The sequence below is a fragment of the Aulonocara sp. 'chitande type north' Nkhata Bay genome, linkage group LG7 (genome assembly GCF_057382095.1).
Source record: "Aulonocara sp. 'chitande type north' Nkhata Bay isolate Kocher_YH1m ecotype deep benthic linkage group LG7, A_spYH_male_GT1.1, whole genome shotgun sequence".
Lineage (NCBI taxonomy): Eukaryota > Metazoa > Chordata > Actinopteri > Cichliformes > Cichlidae > Aulonocara > Aulonocara sp. 'chitande type north' Nkhata Bay.
The window spans coordinates 11,457,689-11,475,642 of NC_141350.1; the positions used below are offsets into that span (position 1 = coordinate 11,457,689).

General features: G+C 39.7%; 1 protein-coding gene across 1 annotated transcript in view; it reads left to right on the plus strand.

The window, feature by feature from the left end:
- The window catches only part of mctp2a (multiple C2 domains, transmembrane 2a), a 38,711-nt gene that overhangs the window by 17,646 nt on the left and 3,111 nt on the right, over positions 1 to 17,954 (plus strand). The window contains exons 18-21 of the mRNA XM_086298588.1: positions 4,170 to 4,289; positions 6,130 to 6,171; positions 15,692 to 15,801; positions 15,932 to 16,041. Coding sequence (XP_086154714.1) covers positions 4,170 to 4,289; positions 6,130 to 6,171; positions 15,692 to 15,801; positions 15,932 to 16,041 — 382 coding nt within the window. The remainder of the gene's footprint in view (positions 1 to 4,169; positions 4,290 to 6,129; positions 6,172 to 15,691; positions 15,802 to 15,931; positions 16,042 to 17,954) is intronic.

Genomic DNA, 17,954 nt, shown 5'->3' on the forward strand with positions numbered 1-17,954 from the left:
TAAGACTTGAGCTGAGGGTATGTGAAATATTTATTCAGCGTTAGCTCAGAGCACTATGGCTGCCCACACACTCTACCTGCCCTGAAGAGAAATCTTATCTGTGCTTCCTCTGCCTCCGACACCCCCTGAAAGCCTGTCCCCACACTGGCCCGAGCTCAACACAAATTACATGTCTCATTGCTCTGCATTTACAGCTACTTTAAAGCCTGCCGCGCCTGTCCCCCACATAAGCCCTCTCATCCAGACTCTGTTTCAGCTCAGCTGAAAACAAAAAAACAGGACTCGCATGAGCCGAGTTGCTACTTATGCCTTTGATTCATTATTTTTATTTTTGTTTGTTTGGGGTTTTTTGTATTGTAATTGAGGTCTTTCAGATTCATTTTACTGCCCTTGATTTCACCCATAAGAGGAAAATTTTAGTCACAATAAAAATTATTCAAGGTTTTGTAAAAGTTCCTAAGATTTTTTTTCATGACTTAATTTTATGATTTTACTATTTGTAGCGTTCATATTTTGCCATTAATCACATATATCAATTATGTCCTTTTTGGTGTCTCTCTGCCACACACACACACACACACACACACACACACACACACACACACATAGAGACTACCACACACATTCAGACACAAACCCTGCAGCCTATAGTCCGTCTTAAACTCTTTCACTGTATGTTCACGTAATCTGGCATCCGTCCACAGCCCCCATGACTGACCCTCATAATGCTGGCTGGCGCTCTTCTCGCTTTGTTTAGCTTTCCAAGTGGAGTGCAACTGAAGAGAAATAGTGAAGATAGAGCCAAGATTAAATCTTTTGTGTTTTTGCTTGGTGCATAGTTTAAAAATAAGGGTATTTTTGAAATGTACCACACTGAGGGGAGGGGGGAAAAGCAGCTTTTATTTATTTTTTATTTTTTTAAACAGAAACAATAAGGATTTTGTGAAGGCCCTGGTGCTGTGACATTACACTTATTTGGATTATCAACAGTTTTATTTATCTTATACTGATATCAGGCCTATATTTATAGTCTGTCTGCATGAACAGAGCATTTGGCAGCCTGGTAGTCTGGCGGTGTGTCTGCCAGTCAATGGTTTAGGTTGGTAGATCGGGCCACCCCCTGTTAATCAATTTACAGTGATAGAAACTTATATAGAAGGTGTCTTTGTCCCTTTGTTCTTGCTACAGTCCCTTCTCCCTCTCCAGGGAGAGTGTGGGTGGTGGAAGCTACCCGTGCTTGCTCAGCTTTAAGTTATTTTATTCACACTTTTAATCGCTGAGTGCTTTATTATTAGGTGCTGGATTCTGCTGGCCAGGGGATCTGCATGAGAAGGCGCAGAATGCATTTAGTGGAATCATATTAATGGCACTATAAAACAAATCTGTCAGGCTGTTCTTAACCCTCCTGGCAGAATTGCTCTGCCCAGGGTTGCCCCCTTCTCCAAGCGCTTACAGGTGGCTAAGGAGAGTGCATCTCCGTCATCTACTCCACCGTGTGCTAATAGTTTTATTAATTCATTCTTTTTTTTCTCCCTAGGCACCATGTGCATAATCATACAGACATTTTTCAGCTAAATGGTGTTTGTCAAGGGAGGTTTCCTGCATTAGAGACACTCCTTCCAGACATACATACCAACACTTGTTCAATTACAAGTCGCTCGTTATCCAATTTTGCTGTGGGTAAACCGCAATGCCCAGGTATATCATTAATTATTACTACTCTGGCTTTCATTTGCTGCTTTGTGTCCTTTTTGGTGAAATAAATCACCGTTTAAGTATTTGTGCAACATATTAGCAATGTCATGCTGACAAAAAGACGATTAAAATATGCGGCTGGGCTCGGAAATGGAGCTGAACGCAATTAAAAACGAGATTATTTTCCTACAAATTTACACTTACTTTTGAAAGGCTGCACTTTGTCCAATATGTCCTTTAATCACTCAGCTGCTTGCTAATAAAACATAAACCACTTAAGTGGGGAATTAGCTCCGTCTCCATTTCACAGAAACTCTGTAGAATGTGCGGAGACAGGGGGAAGGAATAGCCCTGCCTCCTCTCATTACTGCGGAATATCTGACGGCCAAGTCTCAGTGTGCACACCTGAGTGAAGGAATCTGAGCGCCTCTCCCAGCTGTTTCTCTCCGTCGTTTTTATTAGTGTTAAAAAAGCATGTAAATCCTGAACACATGGGTTGACATACCATGAGGGAGGAATTGAGAAGATATTTCTGACAGTTTTGGTTTATACCCTCATTTAAGCACTCAGTTTAGACACAAGGCATTGTATTTCTGTAGGCTTTTATCTTGTCCACTGAGCCAGAACGCTGTGAGAAGAAATTTGCATTAGTGGGCGATTATGAATACCTGTGACAGATTCTCTCTGCTGGCTCCCTGGGCGGAAATGAATTGGCTCCCTCTGTTGACTTGCACAGGAAGACAGAGACCAAGCAATTAGACTTTAGTGGTTAATGTAGAAGCTTTTGCAGGGAGGGCAAGGAGGTTCAACATTCCTGCTGGGCTTGTGTCAGTTTCCAGGCACACCCTCCCTTCCCCCCTTTTTTCTCTTTTCTTTTTTTTTTTAATGAAAATACTGGGAATATGACAAGCTACCTGTCCACCAGCCAGCAGAATTCCTCTGGGGTGAGGGGAGCATTTCTTTAGATTGCCTCATGGGAACTCAGGTGACAACACATGACGTAAGTTATTCATAACCGAGAGGAGATGTAGCGCAGCTATATCTGCACATCATGCATATTCATTGTTTACCTTTTTTTAAAATCATTTACCAGCTCTAGTTTGTTTTTGTGTACGTAATTCAAATGAGCTGTAACAATAACACATTGCTTATATTGTTCATTTTTTGCATCTTGGTGATCTTACTGCTTTCTGCATGGCACTTTGGCCCACTCACCCCTCCCACCCAGGTTGCATAGAGGGGATAATAAGCAGTACAGTAGCGAAGCCCAGGGCTCTTGGGCCACAGTGTTGTCGGCATTAGTCACGGTACACGTTTCCCTGGTGGCTGTTTGAACCTAGGCCTGGTGTGGCAATAGGTAGACTGCCCCCCAGAGCAACATGCACAGACTCCGCATGGTTGCTGTGACAGGAGCAGTCTGCTGTTTACAGGCCTGCTATTGGGGCCTGAAGGCCTCAGTGCTTCACATCCTGTCTCGAGCTTAACTCGAACATATTGTTCATACTCTAAGCAGCCTCCAGCTCTTTGAGCCTAGACTGCACACTGTGACCGTCGTGTGGGTTCAACATAGTAGTTACACTACGTTTGAAATGGACGTGAAAGCTAATGTAACTTTTGCAAAGGAAGCATTAATTACAGAAAAGGTATACGCAAAATTTCAGCACGCAAGATGAATTGTGGTAAATAAAAGTGGGCCATGTTGGGTGCACTGGCACGTATTCGCATTTTATTACATTTTAGGACATCTAATATAGCGTGTGGGGGACATTTAAAAGTTTTTTTGATTTCATCCATGTCAACCTGCTGGTGTGATCCTCCTCAAACATTCCCGATCATTTCAGTTGGAGGCAGACTCATTAGGCTGTCACTAAATGGGTTTAAATACAGCCGTCCAATTAGTGCTCTGCTGTGAAATGCAGTGGGTGTGCTGCAACGTGCTTAGCACCACTCCTTTACAGAATTATGAGGGATTACTCATTCAGTGTGATCCATCTTATTTCTACCAGGGGTCTTGGCTTTTCTCAGTATCATTGCCACGGAGGGGGTAAATGTTGCAAATGCTTTTCTAGTTGCCATATGTGCTTCGTCAGAAAGCGTTCCTGTCTCTGAATCTAAGAGGATTTGATGTGGATGTTAAAAGGCAGCATATCATGCCTATCCATGTCAGACTTTCTGTTCAGCAGTAAGGCACTCTGCCAGCACAGTGCTATTTGTGTGTATACTGCAAATAGGATTTCATGATATTAAAAGTTGAATGTCTTTTACTTTCAAACTGCCAGGGGTAAAATCTGTTGCCACTGGCTGTAAATCTTACGAGCTTAGTACTGTAGCTGTCATCAAGAAATTTAGGACGTGATTAAAACCATTATATATTTTGTTCTGTGAAAAGGTTTGCTGAGATTTGAAAGCTGGGTGAGGGTACAGTGGTGTGTGCTGTGTGCTTTGCTTTATACTGTCATGTTCTCTCTCCTCAGATCTTCCTCTTGACAGTGTGGCACTGGGAACTCTTCATGCTTCCCCTCTTCCTGCTTCTCCTCATAGGCTGGAACTACTTCCAGCTCTCAACAGGAAGGGCCAGCTACAACCAAGACCTGGTAAGCGATGAGGACTCGTAACTTCAGTATTTTCTTCAAATGCATGGTTTTACAGTGCAACAGTTTGTAACAAGTTAAATTGATAGTTCATCTCAAAGTCAATCACATTTTTTCTCTCTGCCCTCCACTGTGCTTCATCCATGTAGATTGTTTTGGTGTGAATTGCCCTGTTTTGGAGCGAATTGCCCTGTTTTGGAGCTATCTCCTGTAAGCTGCCTTCTTTTTGGCACAAGATCCTCAAAGCAGAAGAACAAAATGTGACCTGGTTACTCAAAAACATTCCAAAAATGATTCTTTGTGCTTATGTGGCAAAATTACATTTCAAAATTTACATTGAATTAAATCAGCTTTTTTTTTTTGAGTGAAGATTCACAAACCTTGTTGTGAGCAGATTTTAAAACAGTAGCTATTTTCTTTCTACGATCTACATCTGCCAACCAAAAGAGTCAAGCAGCTAAAATTACATCGGAATGGGAGGGGACACTGTGTTTACATCCTGCTGTGCTGTCACCAGCACAAGCAAATCGCCAGGGGTAGACGGACTTTCTCATGTGAGTGATACGGTTGGTTTGTATAGTTTGGTAAAAGCGAAAACAGTTTCCACATTAAGCTAAGAACAATGTTTTTGGATTCTTTGAATGACCAGGTCCTGGTGTGCGGAAAGAGACATTGCTGCATAGTTCTTTATTTTATTTTTTGGTGCTTTGAGAGACTCGAGATAAGTGCCATCTGGTTTCATTCTACTCAGAAGAAGGCAGACTATCACTGAAATAATATTTGTGAATAAAGGAGGACTACAGCTGAGATAAATGTGTAAATTTGTGTATATGTAAATTTTTTTAGGGGGGATTTGTCCCTTTAACCCAGCGGTGGAAGGAATTAATTTCCTTTGGTGCACATGGGGCATAAATACAGCAACATAAATCATTACTTTTTGAGCCACTCCCCAAAAAATATCTTCCCCAACACTACAGTCAGTTGTGGCAGCTTTCCACTGTATGCAGCTCATAGCTAGTAACATTAGTTTCTATGTTGTCTCCAAATACAAAACCTCAAGCAGCAAAAAGCCACTCAAATGAAGTGACTATGAATATGCGATGCAGCTTACAGACTGCTGATATTGTTTGTCCACATCTGTAGGTGGAAGACTGTAGGTCTTTCAACAGTGTTATCTTTTCTCTATCTAGTCTTATGGAAATTATTCTCGCCCTACACATGCTTGTGAAGGTTAATGCTGTTCACACTTCTGACTGCCCCCCAATTTCACTGTGTTGTAAGCCTTCTCACTGGCCAGCCAGGGGCCTGGCCTCCTCACGCACCCTCCCCAAAGCGAAATCTCTGTCCCAGTCATTGTGTTTATGGCTGCTGGCTCAAGATGCCATCCATGGGCAATGTTAAAGCCCAGGATCAACCTCATATCCAGTGTGGAGCCTCTGTCACCCCCATGTGACCCTCTGGCCGGCAATGACACAACTCTGTGCCCAGGCAATGCCACAGCGCGCACCACAGAGGGGTCAGGGATGACTTGATATAAAGTGATCTAGGCAACAACATCCAAATTAAATGTGTTTTTTCTTTCCTTTTCTGTTTTTCTGTGTGCTTATGTTGTGAAGAAAAGAGATTGCTTTGGTGTGACAGTGCTCTTGTGAGGAAGGCCCTTTTTCACCTCTGCTTTTGTGTGAGGTCACCCCTGTGATGCAGTCTCTATGGAAACAAGCCTCTCCCAATAGGGGTGAATGTACTCAAAGAAAATTTCATTACTAGGTGTTTGTTAAAAATGCTCCAGTGCCCACATGTCCCATTCGTTGGAACTCACCCTCTACCCTTTATTTTCTCTTAGGTGAACATGACCATAGGTGACGACGAGGAGGAAGACGAGAAGGTATTTTATGTTGTCTCCTTCTTGCATTTTAAGGGATAACTTGTTCTGCTAGAATGCTATTTCCTCTCAGTTTCACTATGAATGTAAATACATATTTTAGCGCATGCTGTTTTAACATTTCACTGTGATTTTACACAACGGCTTGAGCAAAAATCCTTTAAATATTTTTTTCTGAATAACTAAGGTTAAATCAAACATGGCGATGCGTGCATGCTTGTGGCAGAGACAAACCCGATTCAACCAAATAGCTGTGATTCTTTTGCAAATTTCTTCTCAGGAAATATTCAGACAAAATAAAAAAGCCACACGGGTCCTAGTCAGTATTTTAGCATAGTCACAATGACAGCTCTCTGAAGCTCTTTTCCATATTTTCATGCATTCAAAGTCTGTGAAACAGTTGTAGCACAAAGCTCTTTGTTCTCTTCCTCTGGGCACTCAGTATCAATCCTGAATGCATTGCACAGAGTTTCTGCAGCACTCTACAAATCCAAACCGCATCATTAGGTAGATTTCGAGTCCGCTTTTGGGGACAAAATAAGTAGATTTTCTTATGTCATCCTTTTCTAAAGGGAGAAGTTACACTGAGTATGATCTTTTAGAACGGGATACAGTAACAAACACATACCACACCCCAAAAGGTTATCACTTATCTTCACTTTTCCTTTGTGAGAAATCATAAATAACTAGAAAAATTTGCATTTCCTGCGAAAATGCAGTGTGGATGCTTAAAGCTGAAGCTGTATGCAAAAACTAGCTGAAAAAGCTGAAAAGTTGCAGAAATTGTAAAAACTTTGCAGAAGCAAAAGAAGTTTGCTAAAATGGAATAACTTAGCAGAACTGCAATATCTTAGAGGAAACATAATACTTGGCAGAAATACAATAGCATAGCAGAATTTAGCAGAAATCTTGTAACTTACCAGAAACATGATAACTTCTCAAAAATACAAGAATTTAGGAGAAATAGTATAAGATAACAGAAAGAATATATTTAGCCAAAAATACTTAAACATTACAGAAACACTATGATTTAGAAAAATAGTACAACAGAGCAGAAATATTGTGATTTACCAGAGACACTGTGATGAACTATGAATATTGTAATTTTAAATTGAGACTATGTTTTAGCACAAATATTATAATTTGGCAGAAATACTATAATTTAGCAGAAATACTATATTAAGCACAAATCCTATAAAAAGCAGAAATGGTATGATTAAGCACAAATACTACATTTAGTAGAAATACTTTGTTTTAGCACAAATCCCATAAAAAGCAGAAATACTGTACTATGATTTAGTAGAAAAACTATAATTAATCAGAAATACTAAATTTAGCAGAAATACTATATTAAGCACAAATACTATGAAAAGCAGAAATAGTATGATTAAGCATAAATACTACATTTAGCAGAAATACTATATTAAGCACAAATCCTATAAAAGCAGAAATAGTATATTAAGCACAAATCTTATAAAATAGCAGAAATAGTATGATTTAGCACAATAGTAATAAGTTAAACAGAAAAATTGGAAAAGCAAAATGGACAGCTGAAAAAATGCTGAACATGCTGAGGGTCCCTCAAATATACTTGTTAAATGACAAAAATCTGCAAAAAAATTTATTACAGCCACACAATCACAAATATGTACACATGAGGAAACACACATGCACAGAGAGACCCACACACAAGATCCAATTCAGTCAACCAGTCTAAATATATTGAATTTAAATCTTAGAATGAGATCATCCCATTAAAAGCCTTTCTCTCTCTCTCTCTCTCTCTCTCTCTCTCTGTCTCACACACACACACACACACACACACACACACACACACAGGGAGAGAGAAGTAAGTTTCTAGGTCAGCCTGGGAGCTGGTGAATTTGAATCCACCAATCAGAGAGGCTGTGCACTTTTCCCCACCAAAACAGGTGCATCTGTTTACACACGCAGCAGCACAGAGAGACACAGGATTTTTGCAGTCTATTTCTCATAGTGACGACTCCCCTCAAACAAATGACCGTAATTTCCTAACCGTAGGGGCTAGAACGGTCATTCTTACACCGTTTTGTTCAGAAGAGATGGGGGAATCTTCAAGTGTTGACAATTTAATATTAAAATATGAATTTTTAGAGATATATGACATGGATGACTTGTTGACTTAGAAGCCACGAATTCCCCAATATGCAAATTTGAATGCCTGAGACCACATATGTGATTGGCTGGCTGGGAAGCTGTGCAGGCCCTGATTTGTGGATTTGAATTCCTCAGCCCTCAGATATGATTGGCTGGCTTAGAAGCCACGAAGGCCCCAATATGCAAATTTGAATGCCTCAGGACACTTATTTGATTGGCTGGGAAACTGTGCAGGCCCTGATTTGAAAATTTGAATGTCTCAGTCCTCACAGAGGATTGGCTGCCTGGGGACCTGGCAGAAATATATAGAAATACTATTATTAAGCATAAATACTACATTTAGTAGAAATACTATGTTTTAGCACAAATATTATAAAAAGAAGAAAAACTATAATTTAGCAGAAATACTATATTAAGCACAAATCCTATAAAAAGCAGAAATACTATAATTTAGAACAAATAGTATAAAAAGCAGAAATACTATAATTTAGCAGAAATACTATGTTAGGCACAAATCCTATAAAAAGCAGAAATACTATAATTTAGCAGAAATACTATGTTAGGCACAAATCCTATAAAAAGCAGAAATACTATAATTTAGCAGAAATACTATATTAGGCATAAATCCTATGAAAAGCAGAAATAGTATGATTTAGCAGAAATACTGTATTTAGCACAAGTACCGAAAAGTACCAGAAATACTATGATTTAGCAGAATAGTAATAACTTATTGAAACACAAATGCACAGAGGGACACACAAACACAGGCTCTAATCCAGTCAACCAGTCTAACTATGTTCAATTTAAATCCTACAATGACATGCTGTCAAATAAGGGCAGGGTCCTCTCTCTCCCACTAAACACACACACACACACACACACACACACACACACACACACACACACACACACACACACACACACACAGGGAGAGAGGACTAAGTTTCTAGGTCAGCCTGGGAGCTGCTGAATTTGAATCCACCAATCAGAGAGGCTGTTTACGTTTTCCCGCCAAAACAGGTGCATCTTTTTACACACGCAGCACAGAGACATAGACCTGCTTCTTTCAGTTTATTTCACATAGTGAGGATTCCCCTCAAACAAATGACCATAATTTCCTAACCATAGGGGCTAGAGCGGTCATTCTTACACCGTTTTGTTCAGAAGAGATGGGGGAATCTTCAAGTGTTGACAATTTATCATTAAAATATGAATTTTTAGAGATATATGACATGGATGACTTGTTGACTTAGAAGCCACGAATTCCCCAATATGCAAATTTGAATACCTGGAGCCCACATACATGATTGGCTGGCTGGGAAGCCGTGCAGGCCCTGATTTGTGGATTTGAATTCCTCAGCCCTCAGATATGATTGGCTGGCTTAGAAGCCATGAAGGCCCCAATATGCAAATTTGAATGCCTCAGGACACATATATGATTGGCTGGGAAGCCGTGCAGGCCCTGATTTGAAAATTTGAATGTCTCAGTCCTCACAGAGGATTGGCTGCCTGGGGACCTGGCAGAAATATATAGAAATACTATGATTAAGCATAAATACTACATTTAGTAGAAATACTATGTTTTAGCACAAATACTATAAAAAGCAGAAATACTATAATTTAGCAGAAATACTATATTAAGCACAAATCCTATAAAAAGCAGAAATACTATATTAAGCACAAATTCTATAAAAAGCAGAAATACTATATTAAGCACAAATCCTATAAAAAGCAGAAATACTATATTAAGCACAAATTCTATAAAAAGCAGAAATACTATATTAAGCACAAATAGTATAAAAAGCAGAAATACTATATTAAGCACAAATCCTATTAAAAGCAGAAATACTATATTAAGCACAAATCTTGTAAAATAGCAGAAACAGTATGATTTAGCACAATAGTAATAAGTTAAACAGAAAAATTGGAAAAGCAAAATGGACAGCTGAAAAAATGCTGAACATGCTGAGGGTCCCTCAAATATACTTGTTAAATGAAAAAATCAGCAAAAAAATGCACAGGGAGAGAGAAGTAAGTTTCTAGGTCAGCCTGGGAGCTGCTGAATTTGAATCCACCAATCAGAGAGCCTGTGTACTTTTTCCCGCCAAAACAGGTGCATCTTTTTACACACGCAGCAGAGAGAGGCACAGGATTATTGCAGCCTATTTCTCATAGTGAGGACTCCCCTCAAACAAATGACCATAATTTCTAAACCGTACGGGCTAGAGCGGTCATTCTTACACCGTTTTGTTCAGAAGAGATGGGGGAATCTTCCAGTGTTTACAATTTATCATTAAAATATGAATTATTAAAGATATTTGACTTCTAATGCACCATAACTGAGTAGAGCGAAGCAAAAACTGCCTTGACTTGCCCTCAAACAACGCTTTGTAACTCGAAATCTATTTGGAGTATCGATATCATTCTTTCACCGTAAGAGACAGCAGGCTTTGGTGAACAGTCATGGAAATTTTCAGGTCTCTGTGGAAATCCAAAAAAAAGTTATGACGAGAGAAAAAAGTGGTTCATTTCCACAGTTTGAAATCTGAAGAAATCTGAGCGAAGGACGAATTTCCTACCCTCAAACAAGTCCAACTCATTTCAGAACGGTAATAGGTGAGAAAGAAATTCTTGAATTGTGAGCGTCAGGGGTGTCTGAAGATATTCGGGGACAAGCCTCATGTCTAAAAGTCGCTTCGTTAAGGAGATATGACGATTCGAATATGCCTCTCATTACAGAAATCCAGCGATGATTTTGAACAAGCTCTCCATTGACTTTATATGGAGAGTTTTGAGACCTTGTGTTGGTCTGAGGAGATTTGCAAAAATTCTATAAATCCCACAACAATGATAGTGACATTTTCTGAAAGCCAGCAAAAATACCTACGTTTTGATGTATAATTTGTGGAAGTTGAGTGAAAATTGAGCAAGTAGCAAGAAGTTGTTCGGACATGAAGTGAAAATTGCAAAACCTTCAGTGGCACACTGGAAGCCAAGAGCATAGCAACCATAACAACGCATGTATTTTGTGAAAAATCACAATTTTGCAACTCAAAACTTTAAGAGGCATAAAAGTAAAACAGTAAAAGATTTGAAAAAGCTGAATCATACCTGAATAGCCCAATAATTTGTGAACATTTTAAAATTTGAATGGTTGTTCTAGGTGAAAATATGAGGAAGTAGTTAAGTTTCAAAAACAAGCAAAATTTAGCAGAATTGCATAAGTTTCCCATTCATTTCAATGGGACAAATTAAAGGAAAAAAGCTTAATATTTTAAAAAGTATAATAGTTAAAAATAGCAAAAATCGTAGCAGGAAAGAGCAAAAATAGCAGAATAGTTTAAAATTTGAACGGTGAAAATCGGCTGAAAATTGTGGAAGTAGTTAAACGGCGAAAAGTGTACGGAAGCAACTAGAATAATAATAATAATAATAATAAAGAATAAAGAGAAACAGGAACTCAATAGTGTGGATGCTTAAAGCATCCACACAATAATGACATCGCTTGAAAAACAGAACAACAGGAAATCTTTAAGTAGCCTGAAAATTATACTTCCCACAGCAGATATTATTCAATTATACTCAACCCGCTGTTTTTTTAGTACAGAAGGGAAAAAAGTTAACAGGGATGTGTATTATTGCTTTATGGCAATGAAGTGTGGAACTAACGCAAAGCCTCCAAGCAATGACCCCTGTGCTGCGTGTCTAGGCCCAGGATTCATATCCATAATGTGCTCAATATATTCTGCTGTGATAACCAGGGGCTACAAAAAAAAAGCCAGCTTTGTTTAAAAACACAGGCACATCCTGCAAATCCTGTCTGAAAGGACGGGCTAATTCACAGATGAAACTCGTGTGATATGTCTGCACATACAAAGTGGAAAACCCACACTTCCTATCACAGCTACTAACAGGCAAACCGAGGCTTAAACAAACAGCGGCAACGCTGAGAGAATCCGGCATTTTATCCACATTGAACTGGGAACTGAATTGACCAAATCATCATTACATTACGAGGTCAGAAAAATCATTATTGGTTTCACCTTGAAACTTCAACACATAAGCGAGAAATGTCTCTTTTTTTCTCCCACAAACTGCTTTGGTTTATGATTCTCTATATATACACCATGTGTTTGCAAACTCAGTCTTCACCTCTTAAAGCTTTTTGAAAGGTTTTTCCATGAGCCTTCTAAGCCCTTTCACACTCAGAGGAAATGAAATATCTCCTTTCATTTACTAATTAAGCAGTCACCCATGTTTGTTTTAAGCTGTCAGCTTTAATTTAAAGTGGCTTATTTGAAAGTCTTGTTATGGTCTTGCTGTCACTTGAATGCGATATCATGCAGTTAGATCAAGCAGTGTAGCTTTACACACCCTATCAAAGTCTTCTTTAAAAATATTTGGGGTTAAAGAGTGATCAGTGTTAAATTTGATGACTTCAAAGCCTCACTTTTTCCCCACAGTCTCTTTTCCCTCTGAGAAGGTTATGATTACCACTCAAATATGTTTTTATCTCCCCCTCTTTTTTCCCCCTTGAGGAAGGAAATATGTAAACCTCAGTCAGAGTGGCAAGAATGTGAAGGCATGACGTTAAAGAGAGACGAAAGGCAAGGCAGCATTACAGCAGGATAATACAGAACAGATTCCCTGCCTGTGAACAAATCTGTCCTCAGGGAAGGAGAGGGCTTACAAATTATGTGTGGCCAAAGTGACTTCCCTTTGGCCTTAGGTATCAATGGAGCACATAGACAATATTTAATCATAACATAAAGAAACAGAGAGGCAAAACAAGTCCATAGATCTCCAACAGAAACGAACAGGGAAGAGGAAACAGCCTGTACACCCCCGCGTCCAAGTCTGAGGTTGACTTGCTCGCAGAACCCAGCCCAGGGGAGTTGGTGGGGGGGTGAGGAGGTGGTTGTGGGGGTGCTAGACTGGGCTGCGGGGTTACTCCATCACTCACCCGATAGTCCACATTCACCGCTGGGTCTCCTTGAGCACGCCAGCCAGACAGACTGCCCATGTCGTGATCTGTGATGTGCACGTCGTGCTGCATGTGGACCCAACATTACATTAAAGCCCTATCTCAGCAAATTGTTTGTTAGCTTGTTTCAGGAACGCAGGTGTTTTTTGTTTAGAGAGATTTTGTATCCATGTCAGGAAAAAAAAAGAAAAAAAAAAGATTCAGTCTGAGAATTCAAATTTGGCACCGTTTATTCTAATTAAAATGATGCTAAATGAGCTTCTCCCCCCCCAGCTTTTGATAGCTCCACATGTCTGTGAGAGCATGTTTACCTTTGTGTGGGAGATCAAATTGGTTCTCCATTACGGCACCTTAAAAGGAAGCTTTTACAATTTTATCTGAAATGAGACTATGATTTCACACAGGTTTTCTAATCAGTAGACATTTAGGCCTCGTTTAGTCCATTCCCAGTTCAGCCATCCTTTCCCATTTAAGAGGGAGATCTTTTATTTATTTGTTTTCTTCGCGCTCAAGTACATGCTTAAAAGAGAAATGAACAAAGAATATCATCACATGATTAATGTAGGAAGGACTTCAGTTTTGGTCGCTAAGGAGATGGAGGATTTCAGGAATCTTAAAGCAGATGAATAATGATAATCACGAGAGCTCTGCCTCTTGATGCATACTTCAGAGCACATCTATTTGTCTGCTTTTTCTTTTAGAAATGAAAGCCAATATGGTTTTCTCTCTTTTTCTTTTTTCTTTTGGGGCCTAGATTTACCTTGCGTGCGTATCCGTTGTAGATAAATAATGCTTCGTATCTCATACTGTAATATATTTGAATTCCAAGTCATGTAATTGGGCTGCTTAAACAAGTTTAAATGGAAATAAGGAAAGGAATGCCTAACTGACGAGGCTCCATATCAAATGAGCTATCATTTGATGTGTGGCTGTCTAAGTCCTGCAGGAGCTTACCAACACGGTTCGTAATGGCTTTTAGCAAACTCTGAAGATGTTCCGCGCCTTCAAAATAAACTTGAAAGCGTCCCCAGTCAGCTCAACTAACACCTGATGTGGAGTAAAAGACACTCAGGATGGTTTCCTCTGTTTCCCGGTGCAGTGAGGGGGGAGAGCAAAAACGAAGCGTGCACACAGATAGTCGTCTTTCCTCATAATGAGACCGTGAGATGTTAATCTCACAGAAAGCATATTTGTGATAGTTTTTCCTTTTTTGGACAGTGCTAGGCCTTCAGTGTCTGTCCAGATCGGAGCCCAGTGGGGGAGGCTCCGCTAGTGTGGGAATTGCTCTCTTCCTGCGCCTTTCGTGGAGGAGAGTGGGCCCAGCAGTGGGGAGTCTCTCTGTGCTGGCAGACAGCGTGTTCCCAGGGGCTGCCTCATGAAGCTCTGATAAAGGCACTCTGTCTGCGCCCTGTCAATGGACACTGGCTGTTGCTTCAGCTGACTTGTAACACAAACATATAGACATCCTCAAGCCTCCTGTTAGGGTCCATTAGAGCAAGCCAACCACCCCCACCCCCAACACTCTCATCCCCCTTCTCACTCTCCCTCTCCCACACTTCTCTCTGTCATCATTCCTGTCATTATTTCCTCCTTTTGATGTGAGGCTCCTCAGCCCTCTTTAGCTTGTGTTACTCGTGTTATCTCTAGTCTACTTCTCTGCCCTGGAAGGCTTCACAGTTGCCATTATTTCCAAGTTTGATGCAATCACGTTTGCTTCATTTCAAGACAAACAGCCCAATCCGCTCTCGTTCTGACTTATTGCTTTTCCACCTTGTTTATTATCTCAATGCATAAAAGCAAATAGCGCGCTTTGCGTCGTGATGGTTGTGATAATATTCGTGCGTGGTGTTCTAAGCAGGTTGAAGTGTGTGTGTGTGTGTGTGTGTGTGTGTGTGTGTGTGTGTGTGTGTGTGTGTGTGTGTGTGTGTGTGTGTGTGTGTGTTTTTTGTTGTTTTTTTGAGAATGTTAGGATAGGCTAGGAAGCAAAACGTGTTCAGACTCGTCCTGTGCAGGTTCCTGGAATAAAATCGCTCCTAAGTTGTGAGGCCCCTGCACTTCTTGTCTAGGTCGTCTAGTCTGTCTGATTGCAGATGGCCATTTTCTGTACTTTTCATCTACCGGAGAGTCTTGATTGTGCTGCACTTGTGCAACAGCTCCATTGTGTGTGACGGACAAAAGCTGAAATCTCTCAGTGCTCTGAAGCTGTTATGTGGATGGCCGAGTCTGTCTCATCTTCAAAAGCATAGTCTGAAGATGTACAGTGTTTGCTCATTACGGGCCATTCAATAGATAAATCACACATAATAGCACAGCAGAGATAAACTGGTCTTTGTCTACTCTGCCCAACAATTGACATACAGTGTACCTCATCAGTGTCTGTGCATTTTTTTTGTTTCACTTTAGGAACCCGGAAAAAAGGGTTTGATTGATAAGATATATATGGTGCAGGAAGTAGTGCTGGCTGTCCAGAACGTTTTGGAGGAGATTGCAAACATCGGGGAGCGAGTTAAGAAGTAATATGACTATTTCATAATTACCTGCCAAATATCTGGATTTTATTATACATAATACATTTAAATTACTAACATTTTATTGTTGTAGTGTATATATAAAACTTAACTGGACATGTTATTCTTTTTACAGCATATTCAACTGGTCTGTCCCATTCTTGTCGTGCTTGGCCTGCTTGGTGCTGTTTGTGGCAGCAGCGCTATTGTATTTGATCCCACTGCGATACATTGTACTGATATGGGGTAAGTACCACATGTGGAGAAAAATCGCAAGCATGTTTAATTCACAAAAGATACTTAATACCTTTTGTTATTTGATCCACTTATACATATATATAAAACCAAAAATATCTCTACAAATATTATAGAAAGAAATATATACCTATATCATCTTTGCAAAACACAACTTCTTTTAGTCTTCCTAACTGTTAATCCATGATTTAATGAAGTACACTAATTTAAGAACTATGCCATCTCAACACCTCTGCAAATGCACAGAGATCAGACAGCTGCAGAGGTTTGCTCTGCCCAGTGTGGGCTGATGTAGCAGAGCCCAGCAGAGGTATGACCGAGGGTTTGTGTGAAAACAAAGCAGAGGTAGAGTAGCAAGCTGTATATAATACATGATGTCCTTGGGCAGTCTGTAGGCTCCTGGTCTAGCCTCTCATTATCTGCTGTAGTCATAGAGAATAGACCGTCATCTCAGTGGTCAGGGAGATATGCTGCCCTTAACAGGCTCTCCTCCTCCAGCTGTAAGCCCACAACCACTGTACTTCCACACTGCCTTCAACACAATCAATACCAAAAAACCACCATATCAAACAAAAAACACACAGTCTGAGACACTCCTCTGCCTTCCCAGTTAACCCCCATCTCTGTGGTTGCAAGGCAAGCCTTTCAAGTTTCTTGCACATATTTAAGTCCTTAGGTTCTTTGTCTGCATGCTGAGGTACAAGCAGTACTGAGCTGTGAATATAATGGTCCCATTACAAGACCCAAGAGATTTTTTTTCCCTCTGTGGTATGGAACTATTTGTAAAGTAAATATAGATGTGCACAAAAAGATCATATTGAAGCAAACAAAAGTGGAAAAAAGTTGTTATAACCGAGTACCTATAGTTCAAATTAAAGTAACTGCTAACACTTTGTAACTACTATTAATGAATAGTACATTTGTGGGTAATTAAATATTTTATTCTTAAATGAGATTCAGATGCTTTAGTAAGCTAAAGCTAAAGTTGTTACATAATCTTTCACTTGTTTATAAAATTACTAATGCCAATGGGTTAATAACTGATCTTTGAATCATCTTTATTGTGATTTTACAACAACCTGATGCATGCATGTTCAAAAACGTTATAACCGATTAATGAATGGTTAATAAATACTGTTTGAGTGACTGATAAACACTTGTCATTGATTAGTTAATGCACAATTTTACACCCATTAAATGTCAGACGTGCCTAGATCTGTGAAAAAACTTTTCTTCCCATAGAATTTTGACGCTATCTCCTTTAAACTTCCTGCTTTTTTTAAACTTTACTTCCTGGATATCCTGTTCTGATGTGTGCGTATGTGACACCATTACAGTCTTCAAACTTGCACACTGAGCAAATAGTAAATAGTAATTTATATGTCGAAGGGTAATACTGCTGTTTGGAAGTTGCGTCTCCTGGTATAATCCAGAGACCATTATTACCCTTTGTGGAAGAATCTACAGGGTTCAGTCGGGAAGATGTTTAGCATTTGTTTTTGAGAGTTCTACTATAACATCCTAGGATGTCAAAGGGGAGACCATTTGGCACTGAGGTTCTGAAAAGTGATTTGCGTCTACTGCTGATTCAAAATCGTTGTACACCACCTGCTCTACTGGTGATTTGATAAACTGGATGCAGCACACACTGCGAATGTGGTCAGGAGTCCTTCTAATAATTACAAATAAACTTTGTTAATAAAGGGTAAGATCATATTTGAATAATGTTCCTTATGTACAACTCATCCACTTAACACACTGTTTACTGCAACAGCGACACCCTTCTTGCACATGTTCTTTTTCAGCTATTACTTAAACAAGGTGGGGGAATTCTGCACTGATAGAGTTGCACAACTGTTTTTTTATTATAGGTGTTATTTACAGTACAAAACTATATAAAACTA